This window comes from Stegostoma tigrinum, chromosome 13 (genome assembly GCF_030684315.1).
Source record: "Stegostoma tigrinum isolate sSteTig4 chromosome 13, sSteTig4.hap1, whole genome shotgun sequence".
Classification (NCBI taxonomy): Eukaryota; Metazoa; Chordata; class Chondrichthyes; order Orectolobiformes; family Stegostomatidae; genus Stegostoma; species Stegostoma tigrinum.
This window is the reverse complement of record NC_081366.1, coordinates 21551669-21571385: the sequence shown is the minus strand read 5'-3', so window position 1 is coordinate 21571385 and position 19717 is coordinate 21551669. Positions and strand designations below refer to the sequence as shown.

The 19717-nt window shown below is 43.5% G+C and overlaps 1 protein-coding gene across 3 annotated transcripts in view; it reads right to left on the bottom strand.

Annotated features, from left to right (window-relative positions):
• The window catches only part of LOC125458215 (teneurin-2-like), a 2666206-nt gene that overhangs the window by 61247 nt on the left and 2585242 nt on the right, over positions 1-19717 (bottom strand). For all 3 annotated transcript variants that reach the window (XM_059650601.1, XM_048543265.2, XM_048543267.2), the window contains one exon: positions 15076-15343. In XM_059650601.1, the coding sequence (XP_059506584.1) occupies positions 15076-15343 (268 nt within the window). The remainder of the gene's footprint in view (positions 1-15075; positions 15344-19717) is intronic.

The window sequence follows — 19717 nt, the reverse complement described above, 5'->3', positions numbered from 1 at the left end:
TGTCAAAAAATTATTTTTTATGTGTGCATCAACATGCTTGTCATTAATATTGTAATTTTCTGTTTTGCTAAACTTCTCAGCCCTCTTCCCGACAGAGTTCATTTTGACTTTGGTAACTGAGCGAAACAACCGATATCAAGATTCCAGAGTTAATGAATCAAACTAACAGCAAATCAATAATTTTGCAGGTTTCCTTACACAAATTGCCCTTTCCTGTCCATCAACATTATTAACCTTGTAAGAATGGGTAAAATGGCAACAACTAACCAGATTCATCTTTTTCACTTACGTGGGAGAAATTCAATTCATGTCAATTTCTGGCTCGAGATGGGTGTTGCTAAGATTGTGAGCTATAGGTTCCAGCAGGACCTCCTTTAACAACTTATCAATATGGTTACTTAGGAATTTTGACTGGCTTTGATGTCAAGCTGGTCAGTAGTTAGATGTAGATAATAAAATGTGAGGCTGGATGAACACAGCAGGCCAAGCAGCATCTCAGGAGCACAAAAGCTGACGTTTCGGGCCTAGACCCTTCATCAGAGAGGGGGATGGGGGGAGGGAACTGGAATAAATAGGGAGAGAGGGGGAGGCGGACCGAAGATGGAGAGTACAAGAGAGTTGCAATGGGAGAGAGATTCCCTGAGGTTGGTCCGGAGGGAGGAGGGTAACTTCTTCAGGTTAGGCATCCCTGGAAGAGGCTTCGCAGTGAGGTTAAAATAGTATCAGAGATAATGGGAACTGCAGATGCTGGAGATTCCAAGATAATAAAATGTGAGGCGATGTAGCATGTGTTTGTTGGGTGTTTGAGGTAGAGGGGGCTGGGGGTGTGGGGAGTTTGAAAATTGACATGTAGATGGTCACTCCAGGCAGGGAGTAGCCTCTGGCAGAGATAATGGGAACTGCAGATGCTGGAGAATTCCAAGATAATAAAATGTGAGGCTGGATGAACACAGCAGGCCAAGCAGCATCTCAGGAGCACAAAAGCTGACGTTTCGGGCCTAGACCCTTCATCAGAGAGGGGGATGGGGAGAGGGAACTGGAATAAATAGGGAGAGAGGGGGAGGCGGACCGAAGACGGAGAGTAAAGAAGATAGGTGGAGAGAGTATAGGTGGGGAGGTAGGGAGGGGATAGGTCAGTCCAGGGAAGACGGACAGGTCAAGGAGGTGGGATGAGGTTAGTAGGTAGATGGGGATGCGGCTTGGGGTGGGAGGAAGGGATGGGTGAGAGGAAGAACAGGTTAGGGAGGCAGAGACAGGTTGGACTGGTTTTGGGATGCAGTGGGTGGGGGGGAAGAGCTGGGCTGGTTGTGTGGTGCAGTGGGGGGAGGGGGCGAACTGGGCTGGTTTAGGGATGCAGTTGGTGAAGGGGAGATTTTGAAACTGGTGAAGTCCACATTGATACCAAAAGGCTGCAGGGTTCCCAGGCAGAATATGAGTTGCTGTTCCTGCAACCTTCGGGTGGCATCATTGTGGCACTGCAGGAGGCCCATGATGGACATGTCATCTAAAGAATGGGAGGGGGAGTGGAAATGGTTTGCGACTGGGAGGTGCAGTTGTTTGTTGCGAACTGAGCGGAGGTGTTCTGCAAAGCGGTTTCCAAGCCTCCGCTTGGTTTCCCCAATGTAGAGGAAGCCACACCGGGTACAATGGATGCAGTATACCACATTGGCAGATGTGCAGGTGAACCTCTGCTTAATGTGGAATGTCATCTTGGGGCCTGGGATAGGGGTGAGGGAGGAGGTGTGGGGGCAAGTGTAGCATTTCCTGCGGTTGCAGGGGAAGGTGCCGGGTGTGGTGGGGTTGGAGTATCGCAGGTAGGTTTGGCACTGCTGATTGATCTGACTGTACAGGAATTAAACTATATAAATGGTTTGCGATATCCTTTTTGTAGGTGGCCTTTAGCGATCCATTTAAAAATCAATTGTTCAGTTTCTGAAGTGCCGTACAATTAATATTATTACCCCAAGTTGTGTATTGAAGTAAATGACACTGTATCCTGAGAAGTTATTAGCTTTCAATTTGCTCACAAGAGAACACACCCCAAAATTCTACTTCCGAACAAACATTTCAATAATACACAGGCAGGATGAGCTGAATTCTCACCTCCTGCCACCTCTCAGGAGCATGACCACATTTCTTTTCCCCACTACAAGCATTTCAAAGTGGCTGCTAATGCACAAGCTGAAGGTGGCAGTATGAGCTTCAGTTTTAGCTGCTTTTTCTGTCAAAATCAAAGCGAGAGCAAGAATACTGATTTTTATCCATTCCTCACGTAACTAAACTGACCTTTGTCTGCAGCTATGCTGAAGGGGACACTAGATTGATCTGGCAGCAAGTGAATGCACAGAACAAGCAGTTGTGGGGTAAAGAAAAGCATCATTTTGATAAATATGACATCAAAAGAGACAGGCAGCCAAATCTGTTGTTAAACTCAAGCAGATTAGCAATTTAATTTTGAGCCAATAATCACATTTTTGGAACTGTTATCCTCCCAACATGAACCCGTAATCCCATCGCCCACGAACACAATGAGTTAAGTGGCCTTCAATTATGTTAAAGGTTAACACTGACATATTGCTGCAGATAGAGCATTAATAGGTTGACTTCTACGAATTTTCGTGCTTGCGTTGTTTAACTAGTGTGTTCCTTTGACATGAGAAAAACATGTTTGGTGTGAAAGAGCTGATATAAACATGTACTGTTAAGCCAAGGTAAATAAAGGCTTACATTTAGTAGTGCCCATCGTGACCTCAAAAAATCCCAAAGTACTTTGCAGATAATGAAGTGCCTGTGAAGTAGTTATTGTGGCAAAAATATAAAAAACACAGAGGATAATTTGTACATAGCAAGATCCTACAAGCTATAATATGATGATGACCAGATAATTTTTTTTTTAAGTAATATTAGTTGAGGATAAATATCAGCCGGAACACCAAGGTGAATTCTCCACCTTTGCTTCAAAACAGCCACACAATCTTTTATATCGCCTGAGACAGCTGACTCGGTTTAACATCTCATCAGAACTGGCACTTTGACAGTGAGCTACTCCCTCAATACTGTGCTGTGCTTTATCACATTTTGTGTTCAATGTCTTTACAGTTGGGCTTGAAACCACAGCCTTCTGGATAAAATGCTAAAATGCTGCCACTAATCCACACTTGATGAAAGAAGTTTGTAGATGATCCCATTCAGATTAATTCAGTCTCTTCAAATAATTCACTAGCAGGTTATGTTACACTATGAATCAATCAGCACTCATTCACACACAAATGTTTATACAACAAAACAATAATTCAACCATAAATATACAATTATACATAATTTAAATTATACATATTGACTTTTTATGTATTGATGGTATATCACAGCATTTAAATATCCTAATTTCTACTTCTCTCCTGTATAACAGCTGCAGTTGATTTTGAGTTCGATTATTTTGAGTTATTGTATTTGACAATTAAAATCTCAGAAATTACTAAATTCACCCTGTCAAACAATCCATTTGAAAATAAAATTACACTTCTCTTTGAAAATCTGACTTTTTTTTCGCAGTGATCTCTTTCTGATGTTATGTTTACAACTCTGCATATTGCTTCTGGGTATTGAAGCTGTGAAAATGTTATAATGAAGAGTGCATTTTACAGCAGCCAGACCAGTAACTGCACACACATTATCTGAAAATGTGCTAGAGATTTCTTTTTTCAATAGTTACATCTTATTCTCTGACCAAAATAACTTTCACAGTGACTGGCCAGCATTCCATGTTGGCTAAACAAGCTGTGCTGGCCAGCAGGTGATCAGCAAGCGTTCAACATCTGACAGAAATATTTACATAGTCATTGTAGCCTCTCATCTCCAGAGGCACAGTAACCATTGGGTAGGCTACTTTTCTCTATTGGCCTGGTCTCATTGCACAGCTGGGGCACAAGACAAAGCAACAGAATTTGACGTGCTGGGTTTCCACTCTATCTGCCCATACATTATTGCCTGAAGCATCCTGGAATATTCTTCAACATTAAAGGCAGTAGACAATCACAAAACACACCTTTCTGGCACCTAAAGACATTGCTGGGAGCAGACAAGAGGCTCATGACTGTATGATTGCGGCAACATACATGACATTGTTATACCCCCCACCAGTCAATGCTATTTTTTCATCTCTGCCTGCTGGACAAACACCAATTCTTGATGCTGCCCACCAAATATTGCTGGTAGAAGAGGTGGCCACTTTTGAATGGACATTAAAGGGATTCTCTATAGCTGTTACTGAAAGCTGGAGGCAGGTTTGGCAGATCCTTGTGGGTTTTGAGGCTTGAATGTATTTATAATTAATGCCTCTCCTGCGGTGAAAGATTTTGTCACAGGACTGACTCTTCCTTTCTCAACACATCCATTCCTTCCCTTTTAAGGTGCTGCTGCAAGCAGGTATCAATACCAGCTGCACTGTTAGATTTCCCACCTGCTGATCATTGAGCTGGCAGCTCACTCAATTAATTTAAATTAGACCTCACCATGAAAATGGCTGGTTGGCTCCATGCCAGCTCTCAGGTGGGCCTAGGCCGTGTCTTGCCTATTGCCCGTCTGATTAAATTCACCTTCTCCCGTCTTTTTCGGTCCTGGACCTGATAAAAACAGCCTTTTTTTCTGTTGCAAGTCAGTAATGTGAATACATCATGGCATTGTAAAGATTATCATTCCATTTCCAAATTTCAATTTGTTCTGCTGCATATTTAAAGCGTCAATGTAAAAATCTACAGCCTTATCTTGAAATGCAGCTCATCTCCTATGGAATGTGCAATTACCTCTCTCTCATAAGTGCTGTTGAAATATTTGTGTCTTCCTGTTTGTTTCCCTGCCTCTAAAAAAAATTATTGGGTAAATAAAACCTGACAGTGAGGATACCAGGAGAAAGTGTCCTGTGATTCTTTCAGTTTAAGTCATAAAATGTAAACCCACAGTGCTTCAAATATGGAATTCAGTTCCTGACTCAACTTCCTTTATAAAATTATTTTAGCTGAAAATAATGTATTACATTCTTTTAAATAATTTCTTCGGATACCCTTGACTTTCAGTTAAACTAAACATAGGGTTAAAATGAAAGTTCAGATGTTGGGCTTGAGATCCAAGTCACCACTGCATATTAATAATGATGAAACAATGATGGTAAGGCCGTGCATGGTTGGAAACATTCTGAGTCTTACACTGACATCAGGGCTGGATTTTTGGCAGAGTCATGCAGATTCTTAGAGACCTTTTAAAACAACCATTGGGACCCAAATTTGGAAGTTCACAACCCTGACAGATCCCATGCTTTCCAGAGTGAGAGAGCAGCAGTACAGTGAATCACAAAAGTGGTAAACCTGAATTCAGTCGAGCCATTTAAAATTAATGCTGATTTCATACAGACTTCATTTTTGCTTTTCCGGGGGATTTACCACAGAAGTTGGAGTCATAACTTATGGAGTAGTCATAAATGCTGTTGAAATGTGGATAAAGTCTGTTTGTTTGTTATGATCCGGAGCTATTTAAATCCTCAGCCCTTGAATGAAACATATGCAAAATTGCATGAAGCCATCAGTTTGAATTAAAAAAAAGTATCTGGCTGCTGCACTGCTCAGATTCACAGCACAACTTGTGTAGGTTTGAAAACAAAACATCATATTTTTGCATTGTTTCAATATAGTTCATTGTGGATATTTCTCAAAAAATGTCACCACAGCTAAAGTCTGTATGTTGAATGGAGTTCCAAATGTTCCAAAAACACTTATCTCAACAGGCATTCTGAGTTCATGGTTTGATTGGCAATTTAAAGGACTATTAAGGGATTAGATATTTTGTCATAGATACTGTGTGGAAGTTTGTTTTTAAAACAGGTTCAACATCTAAGGCGATGGGGGTGAAATTACAAAGCCTTGAATGGGCTTGATGTGTGAGTTTTCTTTTTTGATAATTGTGCATATGACTTCTAACAGACTGTAGAAGTTTAATTTATATTCATCTCCACTTGGTTCCCTGCTGCTGCCATTGTAGATATTGGGGCGATGGTGGTGGCATTAGCATGCAACTTAGCATGGCGGTATTAGTTGGCATGGAGAGGCCAAGCAAGATATGAATTGGCTTTGAGGTGATGGAGGAAACATGAAGATAGGGGGGTAGGGTTGGGCATTGTGGGGGCATCAGGTCATCAGTTGACATAGAAAAAGCCTACAACATGTACCAAGGCTGAAAAACATTCATGGATGTGAAAAAAAGTAAAGTTGCGATAGTCTTTCCAGACTATAGGGCTGTACTCTCATTACAGAGAGACAAATGCTTCAAATACAATTGCAACCTGGCTCCTAAAAACAGATTAGGGACTTCTATCCCAGCTGTCGCAGCACTCTCTACCGGTGATCATCAATGATCTGCTTCTTCTGTAATCCTGCCCTGTTCTATCCTGTACTGCTTCCCTGGAATAAACATTTCATATATACGAGACCTTCGAACCAACTAAGATTGTAACAATTTAAGAACATAGAAAAAGGAGCAGAAGACCATATGACTCTTCAAATCTGTTCTATCATTCAATATGACCATGACTAATCATAAATTTCATTTCCACTTTCTTTTTTGTTCCTCATCTTTCTTGATTTCCTCAGCAATTAAAAATTTGCCTATCTCTGCTTCAAATATTGAGTGATTTGCTTAATGTCACTGTACCTAAATACAGTGAAAAACTTTATTTATGAGTGGTACAGGTAGATCACAGTAGGCAAAGGATGCACCGATCAAAAATACTTAGACATCGCAGACAGGTTATATTGCACAGAGCGAGCACTAGGTGAGATCAACATTAGCAAGATCTGCATTATTTGAGGCTAGAGAGTCCATTCATCAGTCTGATAATGGCTGGAAAGAAGCTGTTCCTGTACATGATAAGAACTGTGGATGCTGTAAATCGGGAACAAAAACAAAGTTGCTGGAAAAGCTCAGTGGGTCTGGCAGCATTTGTGGAGGAGAAAACAGTTAGCGTGTCAGGTCCGGTGACCCTTCCTCAGCAACTTTGTTTTTGTTCCTGTACCTGCTTGTTGATGTGTTCAGGTTTCTGACGGAAGAGGTTGCAGGAGGTCATTATCAGGGCACGGTGCATCTTTGATGATATTTGTCCTCTGTCTGCAGCAGCGAACCATGTAAATGGACTCCATGGATGGAAGATAATAAAATGTGAGGCTGGATGAACACAGCAGGCCAAGCAGCATCTCAGGAGCACAAAAGCTGACGTTTCGGGCCTAGACCCTTCATCAGAGAGGGGGATGGGGGGAGGGAACTGGAATAAATAGGGAGAGAGGGGGAGGCGGACCGAAGATGGAGAGTAAAGAAGATAGGTGGAGAGGGTGTAGGTGGGGAGGTAGGGAGGGGATAGGTCAGTCCAGGGAAGACGGACAGGTCAAGGAGGTGGGATGAGGTTAGTAGGTAGCTGGAGGTGCGGCTTGGGGTGGGAGGAAGGGATGGGTGAGAGGAAGAACCGGTTAGGGAGGCAGAGACAGGTTGGACTGGTTTTGGGATGCAGTGGGTGGGGGGGGGGGGGTGGAGCTGGGCTGGTTGTATGGTGCAGTGGGGGGAGGGGATGCACTGGGCTGGTTTAGGGATGCAGTAGGGGAAGGGGAGATTTTGAAACTGGTGAAGTCCACATTGATACCATATGGCTGCAGGGCTCCCAGGCGGAATATGAGTTGCTGTTCCTGCAACCTTCGGGTGGCATCATTGTGGCAGTGCAGGAGGCCCATGATGGACATGTCATCAAGAGAATGGGAGGGGAAGTGGAAATGGTTTGCGACTGGGAGGTGCAGTTGTTTGTTGCGAACTGAGCGGAGGTGTTCTGCAAAGCGGTCCCCAAGCCTCCGCTTGGTTTCCCCAATGTAGAGGAAGCCGCACCGGGTACAGTGGATGCAGTATACCACATTGGCAGATGTGCAGGTGAACCTCTGCTTGATGTGGAATGTCATCTTGGGGCCTGGGATGGGGGTGAGGGAGGAGGTGTGGGGACAAGTGTAGCATTTCCTGCGGTTGCAGGGGAAGGTGCCGGGTGTGGTGGGGTTGGAGGGCAGTGTGGAGCGAACAAGGGAGTCACGGAGAGAGTGGTCTCTCCGGAAAGCAGACAGGGGAGGGGATGGAAAAATGTCTTGGGTGGTTGGGTCGGATTGTAAATGGCGGAAGTGTCGGAGGATAATGCGTTGTATCCGGAGGTTGGTAGGGTGGTGTGTGAGAACGAGGGGGATCCTCTTGGGGCGGTTGTGGCGGGGGCGGGGTGTGAGGGATGTGTAGCGGGAAATGCGGGAGACGCGGTCGAGGGCGTTCTAAATCACCGTGGGGGGAAAGTTGCGGTCCTTAAAGAACTTGGACATCTGGGATGTGCGGGAGTGGAATGTCTTATCGTGGGAGCAGATGCGGCGGAGGCGGAGGAATTGGGAATAGGGGATGGAATTTTTGCAGGAGGGTGGTTGGGAGGAGGTGTATTCTAGGTAGCTGTGGGAGTCGGTGGGCTTGAAATGGACATCAGTTACAAGCTGGTTGCCTGAGATGGAGACTGAGAGGTCCAGGAAGGTGAGGGATGTGCTGGAGATGGCCCAGGTGAACTGAAGGTTGGGGTGGAAGGTGTTGGTGAAGTGGATGAACTGTTCGAGCTCCTCTGGGGAGCAAGAGGCAGCGCCGATACAGTCATCAATGTACCGGAGGAAGAGGTGGGGTTTGGGGCCTGTGTAGGTGCGGAAGAGGGACTGTTCCACGTAACCTACAAAGAGGCAGGCATAGCTGGGGCCCATGCGGGTGCCCATGGCCACCCCCTTAGTCTGTAGGAATTTCCCGCGACACATCCCTCACACCCCGCCCCCGCCACAACCGCCCCAAGAGGATCCCCCTCGTTCTCACACACCACCCTACCAACCTCCGGATACAACGCATTATCCTCCGACACTTCCGCCATTTACAATCCGACCCCACCACCCAAGACATTTTTCCATCCCCTCCCCTGTCTGCTTTCCGGAGAGACCACTCTCTCCGTGACTCCCTTGTTCGCTCCACACTGCCCTCCAACCCCACCACACCCGGCACCTTCCCCTGCAACCGCAGGAAATGCAACACTTGTCCCCACACCTCCTCCCTCACCCCCATCCCAGGCCCCAAGATGACATTCCACATTAAGCAGAGGTTCACCTGCACATCTGCCAATGTGGTATACTGCATCCACTGTACCCGGTGCGGCTTCCTCTACATTGGGGAAACCAAGCGGAGGCTTGGGGACCGCTTTGCAGAACACCTCCGCTCAGTTCACAACAAACAACTGCACCTCCCAGTCGCAAACCATTTCCACTCCCCCTCCCATTCTCTTGATGACATGTCCATCATGGGCCTCCTGCACTGCCACAATGATGCCACCCGAAGGTTGCAGGAACAGCAACTCACATTCCGCCTGGGAACCCTGCAGCCATATGGTATCAATGTGGACTTCACCAGTTTCAAAATCTCCCCTTCCCCTACTGCATCCCTAAACCAGCCCAGTGCATCCCCTCCCCCCACTGCACCACACAACCAGCCCAGCTCCACTCCCCCCCCCCCCCCCCCACCCACCCACTGCATCCCAAAACCAGTCCAACCTGTCTCTGCCTCCCTAACCGGTTCTTCCTCTCACCCATCCCTTCCTCCCACCCCAAGCCGCACCCCCAGCTACCTACTAACCTCATCCCACCTCCCTGACCTGTCCGTCTTCCCTGGACTGACCTATCCCCTCCCTACCTCCCCACCTACACCCTCTCCACCTATCTTCTTTACTCTCCATCTTCGGTCCGCCTCCCCCTCTCTCCCTATTTATTCCAGTTCCCTCCCCCCATCCCCCTCTCTGATGAAGGGTCTAGGCCCGAAACGTCAGCTTTTGTGCTCCTGAGATGCTGCTTGGCCTGCTGTGTTCATCCAGCCTCACATTTTATTATCTTGGAATCTCCAGCATCTGCAGTTCCCATTATCCATGGATGGAAGGTTGGTTTCTGTGATGGTCTGGGCTGTGCCTATCACATTCTGTAGTTTCTTACAGTCCTGGGCAGAGCAGTTGTCATACCAGGCTGTTACGCACCCAGGCAGTATGCTTTCAATTGTGCATCTGTAGAAGTTGGTGAAGAATCTTTTGGACGTGCCAAATTTCCTGAGCTGCCTGAGGAAGAACAGGCATTGTTGTGCCTTCTTGACTAAGTCCAGGTCAGATTGTCAGTTATTGTCACTCCATGGAACTTGATGCTCTTCTCCCTCTCAGCCTCAGTTCCGTTGATGCAGATGAGGGTGTGTTCTCCTGCTTCCTTTTTGAAGTCAATGATCAGTTCTTTAATTTTTCTGATGTTGAGAGACAGATTGTTTTCATTGCACCACATCACCAAGCCCTCTATCTCCCTTCTGTAGTTTGACTTGTCATTATTAGATATTCATCCCATTGCGGCGGTGTCGTCAGCAAACTTGTAGATGGGGATCGTTCGGAATTTGGTAAATATTCGATGATGCCACAGAAACAACCCTTTCGAGCTGCAAATACTAATAATTTACAACTATTTGTGTGAATAAATTTCTCCTCATGAACCCAAATTTATTCTGAAACTGTGTCCCTTTGTTCCAGATTGCACAGCCATCAGAAACAATGCCTCAACAGTTTCCATTGTCAAGTCCCTTTTTAATCTTGAACATTTCAATGACGCCACTTCTCAATCCTCTAGCCTAGAGAATACAGTCTTAATTTCTTCAATCAGTCTCTATTGGACAACTCTCAACCCAGGGACCAATCTAGTAAACGGTCCCTGTAATATCTCCAACACAAGAATATCCTCTCTTAAATAAAGAGACCAAACTGGACACAGTATTTCAAGTTGGTGTCACCAAAGCTCTGTACATTTACAACACAAAATTTTTATTCGTGTTTACCAACCTCCAGACAGGAAAAGTCATTATGAAATTTGCTTTCCTCATTACTTATTTCATCAGTATGCCAACATTTTGTGTTCTTTGTGCAAGCGCACACAAGTCTTTTGGCACACTGACACTTGCAAGTTCCGTGCCTCTTATAAATCAGTTTTTTTATTTTTATCATCAAAATGAATATTATCTCATTTCCCCACACATTATACTCTATCTGGTACCTTGTTTCCCATTCAGTTATATTTTCTACCTTTCTGTGTCCTCCTCACAGCTTGAATTTCACATAGCTTTGGATTGCAACAAACATTACTCTATCTCCTTGTCTACATCAGTTGTACAGATTACAAAAAGCAGAAACATGGCACTGATCATTGTGGCACTATACTTGTCACAGTGTGCCAAGTTAAAAATGCTTTTCTTTCCTTACTCTTTCCTTCCTGTATGTTAAACTAACTCATTTCCTCCATCAGTGACACACAGTAAATTTTAAAAGTTTTTTTAAATTCTTTCTTGGGATTTGGGCATTTCTGGTGAGGCCAGTATTTACTGCCTATCTGAGTTACTCTTGAAAAGATTGTATTGAGCTGCTTTCTCAACTGTTGCAGTCTATTTGGTGTAGGTATAACCACATTAGAGTAGGTATAACCACAATGCCATTAGACTCCTGTAGTTGATCCAGTGGTAGTAAAGGAACAGTGATATTTTTTCAAGTCAGAATGGTGAGTGGCTTGGAAGAGAAATTGCAATGGTGGTGTTCCCATTTATTTGCTGCTCTTGGCTTTCTGAATGGCAATGTTTCCAGATTTGAAGGGCTGTGTAAGGAGCTATGGTGAATTTCTATAATGCATCTTGTTGACGGTACACACTACTGCAATTGACCATCGATGGTGGAGGGAGTGGATTTTTTTTTTATACATTCATGGGATAAGGGTGAAACTGAACTGGGCTAGCCACATAAATACAGTGGCTACAAGAGCAGATTAGATCGATAGGCAGAATTTATTGCCCATCTCTAATTTCCCGGGAGGCTGTTAAGAGTCAACCACATTGCTGTTGGTTTGAGTCACATGTAGGCCAGACCAGGTAAGGATGGCAGTTTCCTTCCCTAAAGGACATTAGTGAACCAGATGGGTTTTTCTGACAATCGACAATGGATTCATTGTCATCATTAGATTCTTAATTCCAGATTTTTTTATTAATTGAATTCAAATTCCACCCTCTACCCTGGAGGGATTCAAACCCAGGACCCCAGGACATCCTCTGAGTCTCTGGATTAACAGTCCAGCAATAATACCACTAGGCCATCGCCTCCCCAGATGTTTGTAGATGTATTGCAAATAAATGGAATTTCTAAGTTCTGGATGATGTCAAACTTTTTCAGTGTTTTTGGAACAGCTCCGACCCAGGTAAATGGGGAATGTTCCATCATAATCCTAACTTGTGACTTTAAGATGGTGGCCTGGGTTTGGGGAGTTATGGGGTGAGTTACCCACTGCGGGATTTCTAATCTGCTCTTGTAGCCTCTGTATTTATGTGGCTAGCCCAGTTCAGTTTCTGATCAGTAGTTATCTTCAGGATGTTGCTAGTGTGGCATTTAATAATGGCAATGCTATTGGATATCAAGAAGTAATGACTAGATTCTCTTTAGTTAGTAATGATCATTGCTCAGCCCAATAACTGTTGTGGTACAACTGTTACTTGCCACTTATAAGCCTAAACTTGGATACTGTCCACATCTTGTTACATTTGACATGGGCTGCTTCAGTATCTGAGTTGTAAATAGTTCTGAACATCAGTGGACATCCCCACTTCTGACCTTATGAAGGAGGGAAAGTCATAGATGAAGGAGCTGACGATGGTTAGGCCTTGGACACTAGCCTGAGAAACTCCCACAGAAATATCCTGGAGCTGAGATGAATAACCTTCAGCAACCAGAGCCATCTTTCTTTGTGCCAGGTATGATTGCAACTAATGGAGAGTTTGCCCCGATTCCCACTTACTCCAGTTTTGCTCAGGCCCTTCAATGCTACACTCAGTCAAATGCTGCCTTGATGTCAATGACTGTCACTCTTCTCTCATCTCTGGAATTCAGCTATTTCTTCCATGTTTGAACTAAGATTATACTAAGGTCAGAAGCCAAGTGACACTGGAGGAACTCAAGAGAACACCAACAAGCAAGTTACTGCTTGATTACACTGCTAACTACATTTTCTGTCACTTTATTGATGATCAACAGTCATAGAATCACAGAATCATAGAATCCCTACAGTGTGGAAACAGGCCTTTTGGCCGAACAAGTCCACACTGACCCTAGGAGCATCCCACCCAGACCCATACCCCTATAACCCACTTAATCTATAATTCCCAGAACACTATGGGCAATTTAGCATGGCCAATCCTGACTGATGATGTGGCATGACCTGGCTTGGAGTTACTCTGCTTTTTCTGTATGAGAAATGACTCATTTTTCACATTATCACATGGATATCAATGTTGTAGCTGTTGTAGTGTTGTAGATCAGCTTGAGTTGTGACGGGTTCTGGAGCATATATCTTTAGTATTATTACTGGAATGTTGTCAGGGCCACACTAGCAACATCCTGAAGATAACTACTGATCAGAAACTGAACTGGGCTAGCCACATAAATACAGAGGCTACAAGAGCAGATTAGAAATCCCGCAGTGGGTAACTCAACCCATAACTCCCCAAACCACCATCTTAAAGTCACAAGTTAGGATTATGATGGAACATTTCCCATTTACCTGGGTCGCAGCTGTTCCAAAAACACTGAAAAAGTTTGACATCATCCAGAACTTAGAAATTCCATTTATTTGCAATACATCTACAAACATCTGGGGAGGCAATGGCCTAGTGGTATTATTGCTGGACTGTTAATCCAGAGACTCAGAGAATGTTCTGGGGTCCTGGGTTTGAATCCTGCCAGGGTAGATGGTGGAATTTGAATTCAATTAATAAAAAAATCCATCCATGAAATGCACTGCAGCAACTCATCCAGGCTCTTTGACAATGTCTTTCAAACCTGTGGCCTCTATCATCTTGATTAGAAGGGCAGCAGATGCGTGGGAACTTCCAAACCAACTCCCCATCTTCGGGCTATGCTGCAATTCCTTCATTGGTTGCTGGGTTAAAATCAGCAAATCCCTTCCCTTGGAGGTGATAAAAGAACAGGGAGGCATTCAAGATAACACAGTGTGGAGCTGGAGGAACACAGCAGGCCAGGCAACATCAGAGTAGCAAGAAAATTGACATTTCGGGTCGGGACGTTTCTTCCAAAGAGGAAGGGCCCCATCCCAAAATGTCAACTTTCCTGCTCCTCTAATGCTTCCTGGCCTGCTGTGTGCCTCAGCTCCACACTGTGTTATCTCTGACTCCAGCATCTGCAGTTCTTACTATCTCTGAGGGATGTATTCAATCAGCTGCATTCTAACTTTCACATGCCCATGTCTACAAAGTCATCACCGCTGGCTTGGAAAATTCTGAGCATTATTAAATCAACAATTTAAATCATCCAGAAATGTTGTCAATAATCTCATTAATGACAAATTCCTCCACTGGAAATAAACAAAATGTGTTGTTCATTTAAGAAAGAAAATATAGATGCTTTGTCATCACAATTTCACTAGATTTACTGGTGCTTTTGCACTCACTCATTGATCTTGTCTGTGATGTGTACTTTGAGCATATTACTCCAAAACCTAACAGTCTGAAACTCTTTCTCTTAACAGGATATGTTAAGTTATGCTAAAGCTGCTGTTCAAGTCCTCACTTTTCACACAAAGTTATAATTTCTCCTATGCTGCAAAGTTCAGTCCAACAACACGAAGACTGATTCCACTGCGAATTAAATTTGCAAATTTTCATACAGAAACTAGCCCACTCACCATGCATTACATAAAGTAACAGCTATACTAAAGGATAGCCAGGGATATGAGTACAGCAGTTAGATGTCACAAACTGCAGCGATGTGCTACATTAACCCAGTTGATCACGCTGTGGTCTTAAACTTCACAATCCAGATCAATGGCTATACTTTGTGTAACTCACACCAGTCAAATTCATTGTATATTAATGTGAACAAACTTATAGAAGATGGCAACATAACAGCAGAATTAAAAATCATACCGACAGCTTCTGAGAGACCATAGACCTTTTGACTGTAGGCGTCAGTTTTGTCCCATATGTACGTGTAAGCTAGGTTAGGAGATGCATGGAACCATTTCTGAAAGAGATGTCCTTCTACGGCCACCATCAGATGGACCTTGATTAAATTGATTGGCACAATGGATTGAGTCATTGTGACTTTCAAAAGGGACTTGTAGCCAGCAGTACGAGAGCTCAGGTAGCACAACTTCAAACTGGAGCCTGGGATTTCAACTGCTTCATGTAGAACCTGAATACAAGATAGACATATGATATAATAACTACACAGTAAAGCAGATACTAAGGACCTAATCTGAAAATTTTACGAAATGCAATCTTGTTAATGACTCATTATTATCCATTGTTTAATCCAGCACAATTGCCTGTCTACTAACAGCAATTACACTGGATTAGCACAGCCCATTACAAAGCAATATCAAAGAAATCCTTTATGTGCTCTCTCTGCTTAGGTTTAGATCCCTACTGTAATCTATTTAAAGGCAGAAGATTTCTTTGCTCTTACTTTGTGGCACTGGAGCAATTTTTTTTCATATTCTCAAATGTGGAACGAGGGATAAGTAAATTTTTGCAATATTTTCTTTACAAAAATGAATGTTAGCATTAAGTATAAGGGACTGTTGGCTACTTAGTGTAATAAATGTGATAAGGGAAATGAACAATGATCACTGATGGGCATACACAACTAATTAAGATGCAGGAACATGAGTCTGGTAACCAGAACATGAATTATGTTCAACTCAATCATGAATGATCTGTACAACTGCTCCACTTACTTTGAATAGCAAATTCATTCAAAATTTCTCATGTGCAAATTTGCCCATATGGACAACACCATTTCATGGATGTCAGGAGAGGCCTGCACACTTCATCCTGCAGGCTTCTTCTCTGGGTCTCCAATGAAAATGTATCCCCAACAATTTTCCTCCTCGTGGCCACCATACCACTCCTTGTCCTGTCCAAAATGCCAGCCACATTCTTTCTCGAAATCCTCGGAAGCCCGTACAAAAGTACAAGCTTTCAAATTGGTCAAAAGAAAAGCAGCAGATCTGAGGGACGGGAGCCATTCAGATTTAAGTACAGGATGACAAAGGCATTGATTAAGAGGGGTAAAATTGAGTCCTAGAGTAAGATTGCAGGAACATAGAATCTGATTGTAAAAGCTGCTATAGGAATGTGAAGAGAAAAAGATAAAAGTAGGTTCCTTGCAGTGAGAAATAGGGAAACTTTTCATGGGGAGCAAAGAGATTGGTAGACTAATTAAATGAGTATCAGTTGTTACAAAGGAAAACGCAATAATGTCCCAAAAATGTTGGTGAACGGATGATCTAGTGAGAGGGAGGAACTTAAGGGAATCACTTTTATGAGGGAAATAGTGTCAGGGAAATTGATGTGATTAGAGAAAGATAAATCCCCAGGGCCTAGTAACCTATATCTCAAATTACTTATGGAAATGGCCTGAGAAATAATGGATCCATTAGTGGTTGTCTTTCAAAATTCTAAAGATTCTGGAAGAGTTTCTACTTAAAAAAAAGTAGACTGACAATGGGGATAGTGCTCGAGGCCATTGTAAAAGACATAATGCCAGACCACTTGGAAAACAGTGTCAGGATCAGACAGAGTCAACATGGATTTCCAAAAGGGAGATCGTGCTTGACAAATCTATTGGAATTTTTTGAGGAAGTTACTAGTAGAGTTGACAAGGGGGAGCCTATGAGTGTGGTTTGTTTGGACCTTCAACCTTTCAATAAGGTCCCACAAAAGAGATCAGCATGTAAACTAAAGCACAGGGGATTATGGGAAGTATACTGACATGGAGTGAGAACAGTTTGGCAGACAGGAAACAGACAGCAGGAATAAACAGCTTTTTTCTGAGTGGTAGGCACTAGCGGGGTACCACAGGGATCAGTGTATGGACCCCAGCTATGCACAATGTATATTAATGATTTATTTGATGGAACTAATTGTAATATCTCCAACTTCTCACACAACACAAAGCTGGGTAGAAGGGTGAACAGTGAGGAGGATACAGAGATGCTTCATTGTGATTTGGATAGGTTGAGTGAGGAAATGCATGGCAGATAGAATCCAATGTTGATAAGTTATCCACTTTGGTAGCAAAATCAGGAAAATAGATTATTATCTGGTAACAGATTTGTAGAGGAGAGGGCATGAAAAGACTTGGCTGTCTTCTTACACCAATCACTGAAATTAAGCGCACAAGTACAGTAGGAGGTGAAGAAGTCAAATGGAAGGTTGGCTTTCCTAGTGAGAGGATTTAAGTGGAGGGGCAGGAGTGACTTTCTGCAACTATACAGAGCTTTCGTGAGACCACACCTGGAATATTCCATGCAGCTTTGGTCTCTTTATCTGCAAAAGGATGTTCTGGCCAAGGGGGAATGCAATAAAAGTTTCCCAGACTAATTCTTGAGATATCATGACTCTCATATGAAGAGAGGATGGTTTGGTTAGGACTATGTCCACTGAAGTTTAGAAAAATGAGAGTGGGTCTCATAGAAACCTATAAAATTCTAACAGGGCTAGACTAAGGATGTTCCTGGTGACTGGGGAGTCCAGAACCAGTAGTCACAGTTTAAGGATATAGGGTAGGTAAATGAGGACTGAAATGAATAAAAAAATGTCTTTACCCAGAGAATGGTAAGCCTGTGGAGTTCTTTTCCACAGAAACCAGTTGAGGCCAAAATGTTAAATGCTTTTGAGGAGTTAGAAGTAGTTCTTAGGGTTAATGGTCAAATTGGGAAAATGAAACTGAGTTGGGTCATTAGTTATGATCGTATTGGCACAGCAGGCTTGAAAGGCCAAATGGTCTACTCATGCTCCTATTTTTGATGTTTCTATGTCTGAGACAATTGCTGTTTGCCTCCACAATGTCCTTAGTGCAGTACAGGCGGTGCCTACTGCTACTGGCAGTACTCCCAGTACTGTGGGCTGCCAGTTGCCAACTGCCCCACAGGACTTCTTCTGTTGTGTGGCAGAGTTCTCACCTCATAATAATTAGAGGCCTCTTGGCTAAAAAAAAATAGGGCTGAGCCAGGAAACAAGAGGCCTTTTTCTGAGTCCGACCCATCCCGTTGTTACTCGCACACATTACAACAACTGGATCTTTTCCTTGCATTTCAATTTCTTCCCCCAGCCCTCAGGAGATGTCTTTAACCCTGGCACTTGCAGGCAAACTAGCTATTGAGATTCACACAGTCAATGATAGAGAACAGTGTCCAACCCACTAATTATACAGTCTCCCAAAGAATCACATCCTCTTTTACTCCTGACAATGGCACCTTGCATTGTGGTGCCATGGTGAGTTTGCTCATTCACCCTGCGGTTCCTGCCCTCATCCACAAAAGCTTCAAGGACCTCAAACCTGTCGGGTATCTGCTAAGGCAGAGGCTCCTCCATTATTCCCAACTGGATCCGCATACCTTCCTCTTCATAATCACATTCTCCTGTTCCTGACCACAAAGCACATCTGAAGTACCCAAGCTAAAGGGTGTGCTAGATTCATGGATCAAAGTATCCAGGAAAATTTCTTCCCTTCCAGATATATAATAGGTATTCTACAGCCCTCATCTCTGAAGTAAAATTCCTTGACTTGCAGATGCTTACTGCAGATCCAGTTTGTGTGGGTCATAATGGTATCCATAAGTGTCCAGTTACTTCAGCTGCAATACAACTTTATTATATTTAACTTAACTAATTGTTTTTCATGTTTAGAAATATAATTCAACTATTATCTGTATTTAAAGAACATAGAACAGTATAGCACAGTACAGGCCTTTCAGCCCATAATGATGTGCCAAACTTTTACTAGTCCTCAGGTCTATCTGACCTGCACCCCTACCTAATAATATCATCCATATGCTTATCTAATAGCCGCTTAAATACCCCTAATGAGGTTGACCCCACTATCCTCTCTGGCAATGCATTCCATGCCTCAACCACTCTCTGAGTAAAGAACCTACCTCTGATGTCTCCCCTGTATCTACCTCCACTCACTTTAAAACTATGCTCTCTTGTAATAGCTACCTCCACCCTAGGAAAATGTCTTTGGCTGTCTACTCTCTCTATACCTCTGATCATTCTGTACACCTCTATCAAGTCACCTCTCATCCTTTGTCATTCTAAAGAGAAAAGCCCTAGCGCTCTCAAACTTTCCTCGTAAGACCTTCCCTCCATTCCAGGCAACATCCTGGTAAATCTCCTCTGCACCTTTTCCACGTTTCCACATCTTTTCTGTAATGAGGCAACCAGAATTGGACTCCAGATGTGGCTGAACCAGGCTTTTGTATAGGTGGAGCATAACTTCATGGCTCTTGAACTCAATCCCTCTATTAATGAAAGCTGACACACCATATGCCTTCTTAACAACTCTATCCACCTGGGTGGTAGCTTTCAGGGAACTGTGGACATGAACCCCAAGATCCCGCTGCTCGTCCACACTGCCAAGAATCTTTCTGTTAACGCTGTACTTAATAGTGAGTTATTTATTTAGCTAAATAAATTTACTGCAATAATTAGATCTCTTGTAAATGACATGAAGGTTGGAGGAGTTGTGGACAGGCAAAGAAGTGGCAGATGGAATTCAATC